A 21,674-nucleotide genomic window follows, 5' to 3' on the forward strand; every position below is an offset into this window, starting at 1 on the left:
ACCATATACTCTACATACAGCCCATACGAGGCTGGCGGCAATACGTTATAAGTTAAAGCAGACAATATTTGCTAGCGGTGAACTTAGGTCATTACAAATGATATTAGAGCCAGACATCGAGTTGTGTTTAAAATCGTGAGGCCGATATGTGACTAAAAAGATGGGCAATAGGGAATGGCATGGGGAAAACCCTTATTTATTTATTTATTTATTTATCTATTTTTATTCATTATGCCTTCGCTTTAATCCAAGCACTCCTTCCGACATGTCGCCATCATTTCTATTTCCTTTTTCTCTTTTCTCTCCCACTTTTAAAGCTACACATCATCTCTAATATTTTACTTTTCCTTTTTTTACTCCATTTTTATAAATAAAAAAAACATTTAAGTAATAAAAATATCCATAAATTTTAAAAATATGTTAATACTTTATTTTAAAAATAGTGATAAATTTTGAAAATTTTCATAATATAAAAAGATTTAAAACAAATATATCAATATTATGTTTACAAATAATGATAAAATTATTAAAAAAAATTAAGAAAATACTTAATTGGAAGTTGAATTTCCATAATTCATGAAAACAAACAAAATATTGATTAATTTGTACATCCCAAAGCATTGGATTATATTTACAGCTAATTAACTAACTCATAAAATAACCTCCCCAGATTGTTTCTCCTATAAACTTCACAATCTTCCTCACCGCCCCTTTCTCCGCCGCTTCCTCCCCGCCGCCGCCGCCGCCGCCGTCACCTGCCGCTTCACTCTCCGTCAACCTCCCCTTTTCTTCAATCAACCTCCCTTCCGACTCAATCCCTTCATTCCTCTTCTTTCTTTCCTTCTTATTCTTCTTTCCCGTTTTGGTCTCCGCTAATTTTTCTTCATAAGCCTCGATGATTTCGTGTATCACTTCCCGATTCGGCGACGAGTCCCATCGGACCCAGTACCTCGTGTAGCACCGGAAACAGCCGCACGAGAATGACGGAGGATGATCGGAACCGACCTTTGCGCTGGGGGTGGTAGTCAGTTTCTGTTGGCTAGACTTTCCGCGGTGGCCGGAGTAGTTTTTGTCGGCGGAGGAGATTAAGTAGGCTAAGACCTCTCGGTCCTCTGAGGTGAGCGCCGCTGCGAGGGTGAGGATGGCGGCGGGGAGAAACGAGAGGTGGTCGGAGATTGGCGGCGATGGGTGGACCGTTCCTCTTCTCCTGTATTGCTTCTTCATCGGAGAGGAAAACAAAGGGCGAATCATTGTGAGAGAGATTTTATTGAGGAGTGGGCGCGTGGGAAAGTGCGAGTGGGATTGAACTGCAATGACAATTCATGGTGATGGGAAATATTCACGTGAGCGCAAGTATTTGAGTACATATAGTACTTCCCTAATTGATGAACTATCATACGGGGGAGATTCTTGATTTATTGGTGGTGGGGCCCACTTTCATCCCTTCACTAATTTCTCAGTTTTATTATCTCCTTGTTTTGCGAGGTGTACTTTTGTACGATTTTCGGCCTCCGGTTCAGACCGGATCTGAGTCGGGAATGGTATGCAATGAACTTCTATCTATGTACATGGTCCAGATTGGGTTGGGTTGACCTAATCCAATAGTTAGGTTTGGTTGGATTGGTAATCCAACCTAACTCAAAACTTTTCACAACCTAACCCAACCTGATTGGATCCGAGTTGGGTTGCCAAAATTTTTGTTTTTTAACTTCTATTTATCCATAATTTATAATTATTCGGATACAATGTTAGATAAAATATATTAAAAGTTCACAAATAAACATAAATCAATTCATAATTATTCACAGAAAAAAATCAATAAAAAACAACGAGCGAAAATTTAACATATTAACACAGTTAAACATTGTTATTAAAGACCCCATTTGAAAATTGTAACATATTAACCTAGTTGAACATTATTATTATTAAAGACCCTCCATGCTAGCATTTCTTGAAAATTGGTTAGAGTAAAAAAAATGTAAAAATATATCATAAAATTAAATAAACAATAAAAATAATTAGTTTGAAGATATGATATATAACAAAAAAAAAAAAAATATATATATATATAAATGGTTTAACATTGTCATAAAATTAAATAAACGTGAACATTTCTTGGTTAAACTAAGAAAAAATATAAGGATATATCATAAAATTAAGTAAACAATAAAAATGATTATATATATATATATAAAATAGTTCAACGTTTTTAATATGCTAACATTTTTTAAAAATTGGTTAGATTAAGAAAAAATATAATAAAATAAAAAAAATGATTAGTTTAAACATATTGTATATAAACATATATAAATAATTAATATTGTAATAAAATTAAAAACCGCTAAATGCTAACCTTTCTCGAAAATTAAAAATGGGTTAAAGTAGGAGAAATATAAGAAAAAATATATATAAATATTTTAGTTGAATAAAAAATAAAAATATATAAAGATATGGTAATATGCTTACTGAGTTCTTAAAGAAAAAAAAGAAAAAAAGAAAAAGAAATATGTATTTGCCTAGATTCGAACTTAGGCGTAAGTCTCCTGAACTGACCCTCTGGCAAACCCTGTATAAGGAAAAAAATTTAATATATTTTATATATTTAAATTTGGTTTGGGTTAAATCAACGGTTTGGGCCACAAACTCGAAAACTGAACCGATTTAGTTCGGGTTCAGAAAAATAAATCCAACCCTATCCGAAATACTAATCCAATCCAACCCAATCCTTATAGTTCGGGTTGGGTTGGTCTGAGTTGTCAGGTTTTCGGGTTGGATGTACACCCCTACTTCCATCCATTTTCAGATTTCGGTTTGCCAAGTCCGCAATCATTTTTTTTTTTTTTCTAAATTAATAAAACTATTCAATACATCTCAAAAATACATTTCAATTTTTTAAAATTTCAATAATATTTTTAACTTAAAAAAATAAAAAATATATATATATATATTTTTTTACTTTAGTTTTGAATGAATATCATAAATATTTTATTTTAAAAATACTAGAAAATCTTTAAAAATAACTTTTAATTTTGAATTTGAATATACATCACTCCTACCCTCATCTAGATTAAGTCGTGGGAATTTTTTGGACCAACTAAAAGTTCTAGTTTGTTGGATGATTAACTTAACCAACCCTAGTTAGGTTTAGAGTTGAGTTGTTAAGTGGTTGAAAAAATTAAATTTTTTATTTATTTATTCATAATACATAATCCTTCACTAAAATCTAAATAAAAAATATTAAAAATTCACAAACAAACACAAATCAATCCACAATTATTCAAACAAATAAATTTTGATAATTAATATCTAACATTATTTAACAGTGTCATAGAATTAAAAACAAATAAATAGTATTGAGTAATTGGTTAATTAAAAGTAAGGAAAATAGAAAGATATATTCTAAAATTCAAACGAGTAAAAATAATTAGTTTAAAAAAGTTATTCATTACAAAAATAAAAAAATAAAAATATACATATATGACATTTAAAATAGTGGAAGTAACAAGATTTGAAATTTTGAAAGGTCCTATTTTGGTTTGGTATAATGAAAATTCAAAAATTTGCACGGATCTAATTATGCCCAACAAACTGAGAACCTATTCAGTTCGAGAAAATTAACTCAATCTAATACAACTCTTATAATTTGGGTTGGGATGGTTGGAATTTTCGAGTTGTCGGATTCAGTGTACACCCCTAGTTTCAATCGTGTTTCTTCTCCATATAATCATTTTTAATCGTGAGAGACTAATTCATTCAAAAGCATAAACATGTCTTATATGCTTCGAAGCAATTAGTTTTTAATAGGGGTAAATAGGTCGGGTTGGATTGGGTTGAGGGAATTTTTTGCGTTGGGTTGTAGGGTTGTTAAAAAAATAATTTTTTTTTATAAACTTTTATTCATCTACAATTCATATATTCAATACAATCTTAAATAAAAAATATTAAAATCTCACGAGCAAACTCAAATCAATCTATAATCTTAAACAAACAAATTCTTCATCAAGAACAAGCCTGAATTGAAACATTCATAGTTCAATATTGTCATAAAACTTAATACAATTAAATATCGACATTTTTTTGAGTAATTAGGTACTAAAGTAAGGAAAATAATTAGTTTAAAGAAATTATAGATAACAAACCCTAACTTTATTTTAAAATCTCTTTCTAGGATGGGTATGATATTGTCTACTTTAATTATAAAGTCTCATGGCTTTACTCTGACCTTCCCCCAAGAAACCTCATACCAATGGATGGAGTATTCTTAGATTATAAATACCCATAATCATTCACTAAATTAGCCGACGTGGGACTTTCACCATCCAACCATGGTAACTCTTAAAGGATCCATTTCAACCTCGAAAGCATCTCATTCATCTACCTCATTTTATCCTACTAAGTTGGAGGGCTTCTTAACCATGTGCACCAATTCATGTATACAAATTTAACAACCAAATTACAAAAATAAACACCAAAAACTCACTAATTTCATATACTTTTGCTTTACTTCAACTTCAAACAAAGGTTAAGGTTTAGTGCATGAAATAGGATACTTGAAGTTGTAACGTATCGTTAATTAAAAAAAAAATTGTCGAAGTCGTCGGAGGTCATGAGAAATTGAGCGATCACCAGAATTCTCGCGCTCTACATGACTGCAACCTCCCCAGATCGCCAGGCACCTCATCATGCTCCCACCCACGTTCAGCCAACACTCCCAGACTTCCCTGAGTATGTGCAACAAAAAATCGAAAAGAGAAGACGGTAATAGAGAGAAATCGAGAATAAACTCGAGCCATTGCCAAAATTGCGAATCCTTAAACAAAACAACCAAACCTGACGTCAGAAACTTCGTCTCACGCCACGAGAAGGATCCCCGCCATCGATCTAAGGCACGTTTCGTGCCCTTTTCTTGGAACAGGAGACGTTTAGAGCAGCTTTCTTGGAACAGGAGCTAACGTTTATAATTTAGGGAGAACGTCGACTAAGGTCAACCAAGTAAGTGGCCTTACTATAGGATAGACTAGAGACTTGTTTGCCATATAACATAGGATGTATGAGTTATGATATATAATATGAGTTATATGATGATGTATAATAATGCATGATGAAGCGATTCATGATAATGATGTATTTGATGGCATTACGATGACAATTTATGAAGATTATGATGCATGATGTTATTACCTTAATATGATGAATGTTTTCCATATTAAGCATGATGTATGTTATGAATGTCATATTGCATCATGTCGAGAAATCGACTAGGACATAACCCTACAAAGTATGAGTAACAATGTTAAAATGAGTAACTAATGCGTATATATTACTAAAAGTAATATAGAAATGAGACTAGGTTTGTGTAAGTAAGATGACTCAGAGAAAAGAAAGAAGTACACGAGCATATGAACACTTCACTTTTATATGATGATGAATAAGAATGTGTACGCTATGATGATGATAGTGATCATGTTGGGCATGACATTCAGGGATCTATTGACCTACGGATGTCGTTACGAACCAATAGCAAAAAATAATTAATGGCTACAGTCTCCAATATGAAAATCAAGATCATCAGTGAGTTCGCTAAGAACCGATTGATGTAGCGCGATTTAATGCATCGTTACTTCCAAGATAAATTGTCGGGTGGCCTCGTACCCCAACAGCTTTGAGATAAAATATATAATTAATTTAACATGTCTTCATATTTCAGACAAGTCGTTGTAGTATAGTGGTAAGTATTCCCGCCTGTCACGCGGGTGACCCGGGTTCGATCCCCGGCAACGGCGATTTTGTTTTTTATTTTTTATAAATAAAATAATTAAAATGTAACTCTTGTAAGTAACTTTCAAAGCTACTATAGAATGCCTTTCGGTTTGACACCTGAGCGACTCTGGTTCGATTCCCAGCAAAACTTCTAATATTTTTTTGGTTCTGTTCCATTTCAATGAAGAAACCTTCATCAATTTTTTCTTTTCATTATATATTATTTAAATGAGGATCTCCTATTAAAATATTTATTTAAAAATGTGAATAAAAAGTTTGGGATCTAGCATTAGAGTCTATTTCGGGGGTTAAATGGGATTCTCCTATAAGGTTAAATGTAAACACATGCAGGAGGAACTCCACACGTGCAAGTATGGATGTATGTTTAATTTTCTTACACACAATCCACACGTGCAAGTATGGAGCCACAAGTTGGTTCACACCCGAAGCTTATGGCTCGTGAAGGAGAAACTCCTGGTAAATCCTTTGGGAAGATAGTAGAGAATTCGTTTACTATGGGTATCATATCCATCGTTTTCTCTTTTCAACCTATTTAATTTTAAAAAATTAATCCAATCCAACCCCTTATAATTTGGGTTGAGTAGGTTTGAATTTTCAAATTGTCAAGTTCAATTCACAACTCTTCTCCATGTGATCCTATCATCCACGATGGTGGGAGACTATTCCATCCAAAAGCATAAACATGCCTTATATGGTTTGATGCAAGTTGCGAGATTAAACTATATTCTTCCATGTACCTGGCACGATGAGATTTGAACTCACTAGTTGGTTTGTTTGCTCTTGAACCTTGACTCTATTCTCCTACTTGATTTCATGAGGTAGGCACCCAACTATTTATTTGTTGCAAACTGCTCCTTCCCTATAAAATATTTGGAAACAAATCCACTCGAAATTTGGAATACACGAGAACAAAATTAAAAGACAACAAAGTAAATACAGATAAAAAAAATAAAAGGAAGATTCAAGAATTAAAAACCACACACTAAATATAGAGAGAAAAGTAAATACAGAGGGTGTGGAATAAATTCTATCTACTTTTTTTTATAGAACAGTAACCATCGAAAATAAGATTTTTAATAAAAATATAATTATAGGTATATAATATTTCAAGACTTTTAACAATGGACCAATCTAAATTAGAGAAATAACTTTATACCGTTAAAACTTGAAACTGATGTCATGGACTCACATAGGTTGACTTGAATTTCAAAAGACCGACTCGAACTTTCATTAAGAATATATTGATATGTGTGAATTATTTGTGAATCGGTATACTTATATTATGTTTATGTTATGTTATAATATGAGGATTGTATGATAATAATTATGGTACAGTGTGTTCAAAGATATGTTTGAGATAGGATACGAGAAAGATGTACAAAACGAAATGTAACCATAGGAATAAGATAAATTAAAAGTTTAAAAATACTAGTCCAATAATTTTTTTTATAAAAAATAAAATTTAAGTTCTTATGTTACCCACAACACATATTTTTTTAATCTTTTAACAATATTAAGAAATTTAAGAATATATTTATAAAAAATTTATTTTGATAACAATATTAAAAAAAATAAAAGTTTAGAAATATTTATGAAGTTGAAACAAAATATTAATTTGTTTTTCTTTTTTCTTTAAAAATTTAAAAATATTATTAAAAATTTTAAAAGTTTAATGGAGACAAATAACAAGTGTATAGATAGTTTTATTAATTTAATCTTTATTTTCTTTTTCTTTTTTCTTTATACAAAGGAAATAAATTAAAAATTTTGGGTCAAACCTAGTGGTAGGTTATTGGAAATAGGGCATTTTTACTGAATTGAATTAGGTTGAGTTAGATGGTGGGAATTCTTTCGACTCAACTTTCTATTTTTGTGTTAGGTTCGGGTTGAGTTGTCTGGTTGTTAAAATAAAAATTAATATTTTTTATTTATTTCCAATACATTAATTTAGGAAATGATCTTGAGTTTATCGAGTTTATCTTTTAAGTTGGAGTGCTTCTTAACCATGTTCAGCAATTCATGTATACAAATTTAACAACCAAATTACATAAATAAACACCAAAAACTCGTTAATTTCGTATACTTGTGCTTTCGAATGCTACAACAAAAAATGCATCATTACTTCCAAGATAAATTTTCTGAAATTGTCGGGTGGCCCGGGTTCGATACCCGCCAACATCTTTAAGATAAAAAAAAATTAATTATTTTAATATGTCACTATATATCAAATGAGTTGTAGTACAATGATGATTTATTTTTATTTTATTTTAATAAAAATAAGAAATTTTAACTGTACTGAACTACCGTTTCTGGTCTAACACCCAAGCGACTCTGGTTCGATTCCCGGAAAACAACGAATGTTTTTTTTTTTTCGTTTCAATTTTAATGAAGAAACCTTGCAACAATTTTTTACTTTCAAGTAAATCTCCATTTCAGTCCTCATACAAATAAAAATAAAAAATTCACACATTTTTCTTTTCATTATAGATTATTTAAATAATAATCTCTATTAAAATATTTATTTAAAAATGTGAATAAAAAGTTTGGGACCTACCATAAGAGTCTATTCGAGGTTAAATGTGACCCTCCTATCGGAGTTAAATGCAAACACATACAATTTCGTGAATGAGACCTATTATAAGAGTCTATTTTCATACGACAGCTATCTTAAATGGACAATTCGATGTGTATTTAATTTCCTTACGAGTATGGACCCACTAGTCCGTTTGATACTATAGTTCGGGAAGGAGGTTTGTTTGCTTCTAAACCTTTGACTTTATTCCCTGATTTCACGAGGTAGTCATACGATAGCTATATTAAATGGCTTGATACTATAGATTTACTGGGAAGAGATTAATTCAAGTCAACCTTACGTGCGAGTATGGACCCACTAGTCCGTTTAAACCAGAAGCCTATAGTTCGGGAAGAAGGAACTCCTAGTAAATCTTCTGGGAAGACATCAGAGAATTCGTTTACTATTGGTACTGTATCCATCGCTTTCTCTTTTCAACCTATTTAGTTTCAAAAAATTAATCCAATCAAACTCAGCTCTTATAATTTGGATTGGGGCGGTTCAAATTACAACCTAATTTGAATTATGTTTCTTCTTCATCATATGAACATGGGTGATTATTCCGTCCAAAAGCATAAACATGTCTTATATATGCTTCGTAGCAAGTAGTTTTCATGCCTGAAACTATATCCTTCCATATGCTTGGCATTATGAGATTTAACTTTAAAGTTAGATATTTTTTTAGGGTTTAAAAAGGAAGTATTTATAGGTATTTTTTGTTTTTGAGTGTCTTGAAACAATTTTAGAGACATTATTTTTAGGTATTTTATATCTTCTTTACCTTTCTCGCCCCTACCTTAGTCCTTCGTTGGCTTGAATTAATCTCGGAAAGCTAGTCTTCTTACCTAAGACAGACATCGAAATTGAGAATCAACCGAAAAAGAAAGAATCGAACTCACAGGTTTGTTTGCTCCTAAACCTTTGACTTTATTCCCTGATTTCACGAGGTAGTCACCTAACTATTGATTTGTTACAAATCGCTCATAGTGTGCTGACTTGGTGAGTCTGTCTACAATTACCTATATGACTGTGTATCTCTTAAACATCCTTGAGAATCTTACATTATGAAATCCATAGCTATATTCTCTTATTTCCATTCCGGCATACAGAGGGGGAGGAAGTGTGCTGACTTGGTGAGTCTGCCTACAATTACCTATATGACTGTGTATCCCTTAAACATCCTTGAGAATCTTACACTATGAAATCCATAGCTATATTCTCTTATTTCCATTCCGGCATACGGAGGGTTGCAACAATCCCATCATTCTCTATCTAGGTGTTTGACCTACTGGCATATCATGCATTTACTTACAAACTTTGCCATATCTTTCTTCATATTACACCACCAAAAGTGTTCGTTTCAAATTTTGATACATATTGGTACCACCATGGTGCATGGAGAAGGAGAATTATGCCTCTTGGCTAGGATCTCGTTTTTCAGCACACAAACGTCCTTGGCACAGTAATCCACCATCAAATGATTTGGAGAAACCATCAACTAGTTCCCGCCACTAACTCATTAAGTGTTTTACCTAACCTGGGATCTCCTATTTGAGCATCGATGATCCGTTGTCAAAGTGTGGGTTGGACTGTCAGTTTGGCTAGTTGTGCTCTAATTCCTTCCATTGCCATCGTGTCCCAACTTGCTCGAGTTATGTCTGTACTCGAGCCTCTCTAGTGATTAAAGCCCATGAATGGGCTATTTTCGTACTTAGGGCATCAACGACCACATTGGCCTTCCCGGGATGGTATTGGATGTCGATGTCATAGTCTTTCACTAACTCTAACCACCTTCATTGTCTCATATCTAGTTCCTTCTAGATTAAATATTTCAAACTTTTGTGCTCAATGTAAATATGAATTTCTCCCCATAAAAGTAGTGTCGCCAAATTTTTAATCCAAAGACTATCGTTTCTATCTCCAAGTCATGCATCCAAGGCATGCATGGAATAGTTCTATTCATAATTCTTAAATTGTGAGATACATATGCAATGACCTTCCCGTGCTACATCAACACACACACTACGCCCTTCTTGGAAGCATCACTATAAATTTCATAATTTTTTGTATCGTCGGGCATCATGAGTACGTGTGCAGTCACTAGCCTATCCTTCAAATCCTGAAAACTTGCCTCGTAATCCTTGGTCCATAAAATGGTACACCCTTTCGAGTCAGTTGTGTAAGCGGTGAGACTATCTTGGCAAAATCCTGTACGAAGCGTCGGTAGTAGCCTGCCAAACCCAAGAAACTACGTACCTTAGTGACTGTGGTTGGGCGAGCCCACTTAGTGACTGCTTCCGCCTTGGTAGGGTCTACTGAGACACCCTTCTCTAACACAATATGTCTAAAAAACTAGACCTCCCGTAACCAAAATTCACGTTTGGAGAATTTAGCATACAACTTATTCTCTCTTAGAATTGTCAAGACTTTTCGAAGATGCAACCGATGTTCTTGGTCCATCTTAGAGTATACCAGGATGTCGTCTATGAAAACTATGACAAAAGTGTCCAAACATTCATTGAATACTCAATTCATTGATTCCATGAACACAACAGGGGCATTAGTAAGTCAAAATGACATAACCACGAACTCATAGCCATATCTTGTTCTGAATGTTGTCTTCAGCACATCTTCCTTTTTTTTTTTTTTAACTTGATTTGATGGTAGCCTGGTCGCAAGTCAACATTGTTGCTTCCCTGAGCTGATCAAATAAATCTTCTATGCGTGGAAGGGGAGACTTGTTCTTCAATGTCCTCTTCTTCAACTCCCTAAAATCAATGTACAAGCACACTGAACCATCATTCTTTTTAACAAACAACATTGGTGTGGAAGGCGTTAATATAACACACGTGGAAGCAATTTGGATCTTATGCACTTTTAGAACATCAATTATAGTAAATAACTAGCATGTTCATAAGTATTAAAACTTAATGAGTTTGAATACTAACCTTTTGTAGTTCAAATTACTTTTTCCTCACGAACCGGTTTCGAACCACCACTAGTGTCTTCTCCACTATCCTCCGACCTTAGAACGAGATTGTGGAATCCGGTGAGTGACTAAACTTGGGAGAGATTTTGTATATATGAAGAGAGTATTTGGGAGAGGTTTTTCTCAAGGTTTTTCACCCACAAGAAGACCTTTCATGTATTATGATCACTCTATTTATAGTTATGTTTGCATGCTCATGCAAATTTGAGATCACCAAATTTTGACACTCAAAATTTCACTCAAATGTTTGGGATTATGTGGCAAGCTTGCATGCTTGAATTAACCAAATTTTGACACTCAAAATTCCACTAAAATTTGTGGGGTTTATTTGGCAACCATGCAAGTTTGGTTAAACCAAATTTTGATATCTCAAAATTCCACTAACATGGATTTTTCCATTAAATGAAGTCAACATTTTGACTTTCTTCATTTTGATTTAACAATCAATTTGAATTATTAATTTCAAATTAAAGTAATATTAAATGATTAATCAAACTATTTAATTAATATGTAATATTAATTCAAATGTCAATCCCAATTAATTCTGACACATATTTGATTAAGAAATTAGATGTTATTTAAATATCTCAGATTCTCTCTTTTTGTTTAATTTGTAAATAAAACAAAAATGTGGTTAAATATATCGTATATATGTAGCGCATTCTCCCTAATTTGAATTTGAACACTTCGAACTCACTCGTACACTATTCTATGGTTTAGTCCGATATGAGCTAGCAGAGGAACCTAATGGACCTATAGATCATGGGCTCCAACGATCCATGATTAACCGGTTAAACTCATTAACCTTGTTAACCAACATTCGTTAGCTACTAGGACATTCCACTATAGCCTAGTAATTGCACTCCCCTCACTATAGATATATTTCTGTCCATTTGATATAACCATGATTAGTAAGTCGATCCTTCACAAGTTGTTTGTAACTAGAGCTGGGTCAATTTACCGTTTTACCCCTGAAGTTACTTCTTGTTTCTTATGTCTCATTGATCCTCTAATGAACAATTGGTTTGTGGTCCAACTAGTAAACTGAATCCCTCTCAGGCCAATGAGAGGATGAGGCCCCTTGTTCAAGACCTGGAGTCAGTACTTAAGGGAACTATTTCTCGTCTATCCCTAAAAGTGGGTAGGAGTGAATTCCATCTTGCACCCCACGTCCCCAGCCATTTACCCAGTCTTATCCCTGAAATGGGAGGCCTATTGAGTCGGCGAACTTGAGCCACTCTCACCCATGCAATTCTAAGGAAAATTCCGAATAAACAAGAGTTCATGGTTAGCTCAGGATTAAGATCGAGTTACCTAGGTCATCGAATGAAAAGAAAATCAGTCTCAACAGTAAACGACATTATAAAGTGAGAGTGATTTTCTTCATGGTCCGATCTTATGCAATACTCATTGCATAGGACGCCCCCACTCACATGTCTCCACATGTACAATTTTAGTGATCACATTGTTTATATCATATACAAAAGTGGGCCGCATCCATAGTGTCCCCAGAATAAAGTATTTAGCGTTATCCTTATACTATAGATCATTTTGACTATATACTTGAACTTGATCAACTCTTATGTATCCACATATAGTTCAAATAATCATACTATAGCCAGAGTGTTCTTAGTTTATTAGATTTAGATTAATAATCGTAAAGTTCACTTTATTCAATAACAATCTTTACTGAATAAACAACAATAATAACTTTATTGAAAATAGAATATGTTTTTTTTACAAACTATGAGTTTTAGGATATTAAAACCCAACAAACTCCCACTTGGACTAAAATTCTAGTGGGGTTTTATAACGTTGAGTAGAGAGAAAGACATAAATACAATAAACTAGGGCATCACATACTCATGCCTTTTCTCCCACTTGCCCAAGATTACATAACTCATAGTTCTAGACTCACTAGGTGCCCTTCAAACACTTTAGCCGTGAGGGGCTTTGTAAATGGATCAGCAATGTTGTGCTTTGAAGCTATTTGTGTGACGATCACATCTCCTCGTTGCACAATCTCCCTTATGAGATGATATTTGCGCTCAATATGTTTTCCTCACTTATGGCTTCTTAGTTCTTTTGAATTTGCAGCTGCTCCACTGTTATTACAATAAAGAGTGACGGGAAGATGCATATTTGGAACGACTTCCAAATCAGTTAAGAACTTCCTAAGCCATACAGATTCTTTCGCTGCTTCACAAGCAGCAACATACTCAGCCTCCATGGTGGAATCAGCAATGCAACCTTGCTTTATGCTTCTCCATATTATTGCTCCTCCGTTCAGAGTGAAGACAGATCTTGATGTCGATGTCCTCGAATCTACATCGGTCTGAAAATCTGAGTCAGTGTACCCTGTAAGGATCAGATCCTTAGCACCGTACATTAGCATATATTTCTTTGTTCTCCTAAGATACTTGAGGATATTCTTAACGGCAGTCCAATGAGCACGTCCCGGATTGGATTGATATCTACTGACAATTCCCACAGCATAGCATATGTTGGGTCGGGAACATAGCATGGCATACATCAGATTACCGACTGCTGATGCATAGGGAATGTGTCTCATATCCTCAACTTCTTGAGGTGTCTTAGGACTTTGTTCCTTCGACAAAAAAACTCCATGCCTAATAGGTAATAATCCTTTCTTGGAGTCCTGCATCTTATATCGAATCAACATTTTGTCGATGTACGATGCCTGAGACAATGCTAGTGTTTTGTTCTTGCAATTCCGAACAATTTGGATTCCAAAAACAAACTGAGCCTCTCCCAAATCTTTCATTTGGAATTGTGTCAATAGCCAATGTTTAATGTCGGTCAGAAATCCCACATCATTTCTAATCGATTTAAGCATAGCAATAGGAGAGAAGGTTTCTTCATAGTCCACCCCCTCTCTTTGGGTATAACCCTTTGCTACTAGTCGAGCTTTAAAGGTCTGTACCTTACCGGTTTGGTCTCGTTTCCTCTTATAGATCCATTTTCAACCAATAGGTTTTACCCCATCTGGTTGATCTACAAGTTCCTAGACTGAATTAAAGTACATTGATTCCATTCAAAATTCATGGCTTTAATCCACTGATCTCTATCTTCATCATTCATTGCCTGTTTATAGGTCAATGGGTCCTCAATGCCATCATCAGGTATGATGACTTGAGTTTCTGCCAAACTCAAGTAACAATCGGGTTGAGTTATAACCCTCCCACTACGTCGAGGCATTCTCAACTCTTGAGAAGGATGTGATTGACCAGAAGTGTCAGCTCCATCAACAACTCTTGTTGAAGGACTAGCTTGACCAACAACTCTTGTTGTTTTATCAGTAACTTCTTAAGAAATCTCACTTAATACTAGTTTGCTGTGAGGTTGATGATTTCTTACGTGGTCTTCCTCTAAGAATACAGCGTTTGTTGATACAAACACTCTATTTTCTTGAGGGTCATAAAACAAACCACCTTGCGTCTCTTTGGGGTATCCTACGAATAGACATAATTTTGAACGACGTTCTAATTTCTTGGAGTTTTGCAACAACACATGTGCTGGACATCCCCAAATTCTGAAGTGACGTAAACTACCTTTACGCCCTTTCCATAACTCATAAGGTGTTTCTGAAACACTCTTAGTAGGAACCATGTTCAAAATGTATGTAGTAGTCTCCACTGCATATCCTCAAAACGGATCGAGTAATGGAGCGAAACTCATCATAGACCGAACCATGTCTAACAAAGTTCTATTTATCCTTTCTGATACACCATTTTGTTGAGGCATACACGGGGCTGAGAGTTGAGACCTTATTCCATGTTCTATCATATAGTCCTGAAATCTTAAGTCCATGTACTCTTCTCCTCGATCTGATTGAAGTGTTTTAATAGTTTTACCTAATAGATTCTCACCTCAATCTTATACTCTCTGAATTTTTCAAGAGCTTCGAACTTGTGACGCATTAGGTAAAGATAGTCATACCTTAAATAATCATCAATAAAACTGATGAAATATTCATACCCTCCTCGTGCTTTGATATTCATTGGACCACAAAGATCTGTATGCACGAGTTCTAAGGTTTCTTTGGCTCTATAACCTTTTTCGAAAAATGATCGTTTAGTCATTTTTCCCTCAAGACAAGACTCACATGTAGGTAAAGAGTTGTCTTCTAACTCATTTAGAAGTCCTCTTTTAATCAATCTCTCAATCCTATTGAGATTAATGTGGCCTAGTCTTAAGTGCCAAAGATAGGTATTAGGAGAAATCTTTTGTCGTTTATTTTGAGTTTCAGCTGTTTTAAACATCTCGGTATTTAAAATGGCTTTTGTTTCGCTCGGTTTTAACATATATAAGTTGTTTTCTAGTTTTGCAAAACAAATATGAATACCTCTTTTGCAAATGAACACTTCATTGATTTCAAAAGATACTTTATACAATTGTTCTAATAAACAAGAAATAGATATTAGATTTCTTTTCATTTCAGGAACAAAAAGTACATTATTTAATATAACAAATTTATCTCCAAAAAATAACTTTAAATTTCCTACTGATCTTGCTGAGACAACCTCTCCTGTTCCAACCCTGAGGGTTATCTCGCTTTCCGCAAGCATTCTCTAGGAGCTAGTTTCCTGGTAAAAAGAACAAATATGATTAGTCGCCCCTGAATCTAGTATCCAAGTTGAGTTGTCATACTCTACTAAACATATTTCTACAACGAGTAAATCATATTTACCTTGTTGTGTCTTTTCACCTTTCTTCTCTGCAAAGTATTTTGGGCAGTTTCTCTTCCAGTGCCCGTTTTCGTTGCAATGGAAACATTTTCCTTTATCTGTTTTTTGAACCTTGTTGTTGCGGTTAGTAGGAATCTTATTTTTCCCTTTACCCTTCTTCATCAAAACACTTTTAGAAGTTGAAGGCCCAGACTTATTTTTCGAGGACGATCCTCGTAGTAATTTCTTGGAGATAGCAACATTTGTTTCTTCTGTTTGTCCCTTGTTCGTTAAGAGGGACTGATAAGTCTGTAGCTCATTGAGAAGAGCAGTCAAGTTATATTCTATTTTGTTCATTACCACATTTGTGCAGAACTAGAAGAAGCTCTTCGGAAGAGACGTCATGATAAAACTGACTTGACTCTTCTCATCAATGACAACTTCATTTTCTTCTGCCACATTGAAATGGACCATAATGTCCAGGACATGTTCTCTAACTGAGGTCCCTTCTTTCATACGACAGTTGTAAATGTATTTTATGGCTTAATGTCTAAGGGAGAAGGACGGTTGTCCAAACATCTCTTTTAGAGATTCCATAATCTCTTTAGCAGTACCCATAACATCGTGTTTCTTAGCCAAAACATCAGATATGCTGGCTAGAATGTACACTCGGGCTTTGTCATTTGCCTTCATCCATCTGTCATACGCATCCCGAACTGTTCGGTTTGCATTTGGGCTGGGGTTTGGAGGACATTCCTCAGTTAAAACAAACCTTAAATCATCAATTACAAATATTGAGTTTAGGTTTGATTTCCAAGTTGCGTAATTGTCGTCGTTTAATTTCTCAAAAGCGAGTAATTGTACTATTGAGTTTTTCATGTTGTGATATAAAGAAAATTCTATTAGTGATTTTACTTAATCCTGTTTAATCCAATCGGTTTTAGCAAATGTAATAATGTACCCAAAACTTATTAATTTGCAACGATACTTTAGTGAGTTAGAGCAACTGCTACCGAGGGGCAGTCAATCACTCATTCACTAAACCAAGAAATTCTTGACTTTTAAACACTAATCCCAGAATAACTCTTGTTCCTATAGTGTTTTTAGTTATAGCTATTTTGGTCAAGAATATACTAACTCATAGTAATTCTTAGTAAGTGTGATCCACCATTTTCAGACCTCAGAGATCGGTCCCAACAATGCTATCGAATGAAAAAGCCAAAGTTGGGAACGGACCTAAGAAATTCTATCTATTTCTGGAGTTTGCGTTGTTTCGACTCCCATGTTACGACCCTCCGAATGGGTAGTTTCTCTAGGGCAACATGCAGGTGGAACATGGGAATCTCACGGTGCAACCTAGAGGTGGAGACCATAGGAGGTGTTGATATATTTCCTTCTCCCACTTACTATAAATACTTTCTCTATTCACCTTGTTATTGATTCATGCAAATACCTTCCGAATGGAGGACGCTCCCAGGACGACACAAGGCTGAGCATGAATCTCACGGTGTGAATTTTTCAGAGAGCGTAAAAGGAAAACGATGTATCTCATATATTTTTTTCCTCCCACTAAGTATTTTAGACGGTTGGGTATACTTATTACTTAGTTATATTCCGGCTAATTAAATATAACTTAAGTCTAGGTGATATTTCTAAAACATATATCACTTAAGCATGCTCATAAAACTGGGCTAACTAAGCTCAAGTACTGGTCCGATCTCTAGGTAGTAGGTGTTCCATAAACCGTCAACTTAAGTACCTCCAGCCTTAGACAAGATTGTGTCAGGTGAGCTTTCTCGTAACTGCAATTTTGTAAGTCATCGACCTATTTTAACTATTAAAATTGATCATCCTCGGTTCTTAACCCTGAGTGAGCATGTACTTATCTTTATTATAGATTTTAACGTCTATCTCGTTTTATGACGTTGAAAATAACCTATATCATGCATCTAACATGCTTTATACAACAATTATATAATCATCCATTCCATGCAATAATATAACAATTTATATCTATCACTCATGGAACCCTAAACATGCATACTATACATTATAACACTTATAACATACTTGGAATGCATGAAACATGCTTAGCCTATGGTGGGATTTTAAATCTATATGACATACATTATGCATATACATTTTCTATTTAATTAAAAATACATTCATTCATAATGCATAATTAATTAAACACGCTAAAGTGGATTGGTTTTGGCATTTTAAAATTAGAAATTAACTAAATTATTACATTAATAATTAAAAATAACTTGAACCGCTCCCGAGGATCACGAACTGGGCGAACCAACCCTTAAAAACGTTGAACCGAACTCCAAAGGCAGAAAAAACACTCGAACTGCCTCTTCCATCTTCTTCTTCGGTTCAGCTTGCTATCTCTTCCATTTTCGATCAATTACAACCTAAAATGGACTCTAATGACTCCATAAAAATTACATACCATTCTTTATTCATTAAAGCCCATACACATTAGGCTTATTACAATAATTGTATCAAATGGAAGCATAAAAAAATGCCAAAACCAAAACCATCCACTTTAGCAACCACAAAATTTCATTCATGAAATGGTACCCACCATGATCAAATTAATGTAAATAAAGTGCCTAAAACTTGCTCTGATACCAATTGATGGTGTTAATATAACACATGCCGAGAAGCAATTTGAATCTTAGGCACTTTTAGAACATCAATTATAGTAAATAACTAGCATGTACATAAGTATTAAAACTTAATGAGTTTGAATACTAACCTTTTGTAATTCAAATTCCTTTTTCCTCACGAACCGGTTTCGAATCACCACTAGTATCTTCTCCACTATCCTTCGACCTTAGAGTGGGATTGTGGAATCCGGTGAGTGACTAAACTTGAGAGGGATTTTGTATATATGAAAAGAGTGTTTGTGAGAGGTTTTTCACCCACAAGAAGCCCTTTCATGTATTATGATCACTCTATTTATAGTTATGTTTGCATGCTCATGCAAATTTGAGATCACCAAATTTTGACACTCAAAATTCCATTCAAATGTTTGGGATTATGTGGCAAGCATGCATGCTTGAGTTAACCAAATTTTGACACTCAAAATTCCACTCAAATTTGTGGGGTTTATTTGAACCATGCAAGTTTGGTTAAACCAAATTTTGACATCTCAAAATTCCACTAACATGGATTTTTCCATTAAATGAAGTCAACATTTTGACTTTCTTCATTTTGATTTAACAATCAATTTGAATTATTAATTTCAAATTAAAGTAATATTAAATGATTAATCAAACTATTTAATTAATATGTAATATTAATTCAAATGTCAATCCCAATTATTTCTGACACATATTTGATTAAGATATTAGATGTTGTTTAAATATCTCAGATTCTCTCTTTTTGTTTAATTTGTAAATAAAAAAAAAATGTGGTTAAATATATCGTATATATGTAGCGCATTCTCCCTAATTTGAATTTGAATACTTCGAACTCACTCGTACACTATTCTATGGTTTAGTCCGATATGAGCTAGGAGAGGAACCTAATGGACCTACAGATCATGGGCTCCAACGATCCAAGATTAACCGGTTAAACTCATTAACCTAGTTAACCAACATTTGTTAAGTACTAGGACATTCCACTATAGCCTAGTAGTTGCACTCCCCTAACTATAGATATACTTCATAGGTTGTTCGTAACTAGAGCTAGGTCAATTTACCGTTATACCCCTGAAGTTACTTCTTGTTTCTTATGTCTCACTGATCCTCTAATGAACAATTGGTTTGTGGTCCAACTAGTAAACCGAATCCCTCTCAGGCCAATGAGAGGGTGGGGCCCCTTGTTCAAGACCAGGAGTCAGTACTTAAGGGAACTACCTCTCTTCTATCCCTAAAAGTGGGTAGGAGTGAATTCCATCTTCACTCCACGTCCCCAGCCATTTACCCAGTCTTACTCCTGAAATGGGAGGCCTATTGAGTCGGCGAACTTGAGCCACTCTCACCCATGCAATTCTAAGGAAAATTCCGAATAAAATGGAGTTCATGGTTAGCTCAGGATTAAGATCGAGTTACCTAGGTCATCAAATGAAAAGAAAATCAGTCTCAACAGTAAACGACATTATAAAGTGAGAGTGATTTTCTACATGGTCCGATCTTATGCAATACTCATTGCATAGGACGCCTCCACTCACATGTCTCCACATGTACAATTTTAGTGATCACATTGTTTCTATCATATACAAAACTAGGCCGCATCCATAGTGTCCCCAGAATAAGGTATTCAGCCTTATCCTTATACTATAGATCATTTTGACTATATACTTGAACTTGATCAACTCTTATGTATCCACATAATGTTCAAGTAATCATACTATAGTCATAGTATTCTTAGTTTATTGGATTTAGATTAATGATCGTAAAGTTCACTTTATTCAATAAAATTCTTTACTGAATAAACAGCAATAACTTTATTGAAAATAGAATATGTTTTTGTTTACAAACTATGAGTTTTAGGACATTAAAACCCAACAAGATCATGGGCTCCAACGATCCAAGATTGACCGGTTAAACTCATTAACCTTGTTAACCAACATTCGTTAACTACTAGGACATTCCACTATAGCCTAGTAGTTACACTCCCCTCACTATGGATATATTTCTGTTCATTTGATATAACCATGATTAGTAAGTCGATCCTTCACAGGTTGTTCGTAACTAGAGCTTGGTCAATTTACCGTTTTACCCCTGAAGTTACTTCTTGTTTCTTATGTCTCACTGATCCTCTAATGAACAATTGGTTTGTGGTCCAACTAGTAAACCGAATCCCTCTCAGGCCAATGAGAGGGTGGGGACCCTTGTTCAAGACCAGGAGTCAGTACTTAAGGGAACTACCTCTCTTCTATCCCTAAAAGTGGGTAGGAGTGAATTCCATCTTGCACTCCACGTCCCCAGCCATTTACCCAGTCTTACCCCTGAAATGGGAGGCCTATTGAGTCGACGAACTTGAGCCACTCTCACCCATGCAATTCTAAGGAAAATCCCGAATAAACAGGAGTTCATGGTTAGCTCAGGATTAAGATCGAGTTACCTAGGTCATCGAATGAAAAGAAAATCAGTCTCAACAGTAAACGACATTATAAAGTGAGAGTGATTTTCTTCATGGTCCGATCTTATGCAATACTCATTGCATAGGACGCCTCCACTCACATGTCTCCACATGTACAATTTTAGTGATCACATTGTTTATATCATATACAAAAGTGTGCCGCATCCATAGTGTCCCTAGAATAAGGTATTCAGCGTTATCCTTATACTATAGATCATTTTGACTATATACTTGAACTTGATCAACTCCTATGTATCCACATAATGTTCAAGTAATCATACTATAGTCATAGTGTTCTTAGTTTATTGGATTTAGATTAATGATCGTAAAGTTCACTTTATTCAATAACAATCTTTACTGAATAAACAACAATAACTTTATTGAAAATAGAATATGTTTTTGTTTACAAACTATGAGTTTTAGGACATTAAAACCCAACAAGATCATGGGCTCCAACGATCCAAGATTAACCGGTTAAACTCATTAACCTTGTTAACCAACATTCGTTAACTACTAGGACATTCCACTATAGCCTAGTAGTTACACT

At 34.5% G+C, this 21,674-nt stretch overlaps 1 protein-coding gene and 1 non-coding gene across 2 annotated transcripts; one reads left to right on the forward strand and one right to left on the reverse strand.

Annotated features, from left to right (window-relative positions):
* Positions 1 to 548: 548 nt before the first annotated feature.
* Positions 549 to 1,296, reverse strand: LOC111490045. The gene has a single exon (XM_023138488.1). The coding sequence runs from the start codon at positions 1,249 to 1,251 to the stop codon at positions 646 to 648; it is 606 nt and encodes a 201-aa protein (XP_022994256.1). The 5' UTR covers positions 1,252 to 1,296; the 3' UTR covers positions 549 to 645.
* Positions 1,297 to 5,711: 4,415 nt separating this feature from the next.
* On the forward strand, positions 5,712 to 5,783 carry TRNAD-GUC. The gene has a single exon. It is a non-coding gene; the product is annotated as a tRNA-Asp (tRNA).
* The last annotated feature ends 15,891 nt before the right edge of the window (positions 5,784 to 21,674 follow it).

Source organism: Cucurbita maxima, unplaced genomic scaffold, assembly GCF_002738345.1.
Source record: "Cucurbita maxima cultivar Rimu unplaced genomic scaffold, Cmax_1.0 Cma_Scf00015, whole genome shotgun sequence".
NCBI lineage: Eukaryota > Viridiplantae > Streptophyta > Magnoliopsida > Cucurbitales > Cucurbitaceae > Cucurbita > Cucurbita maxima.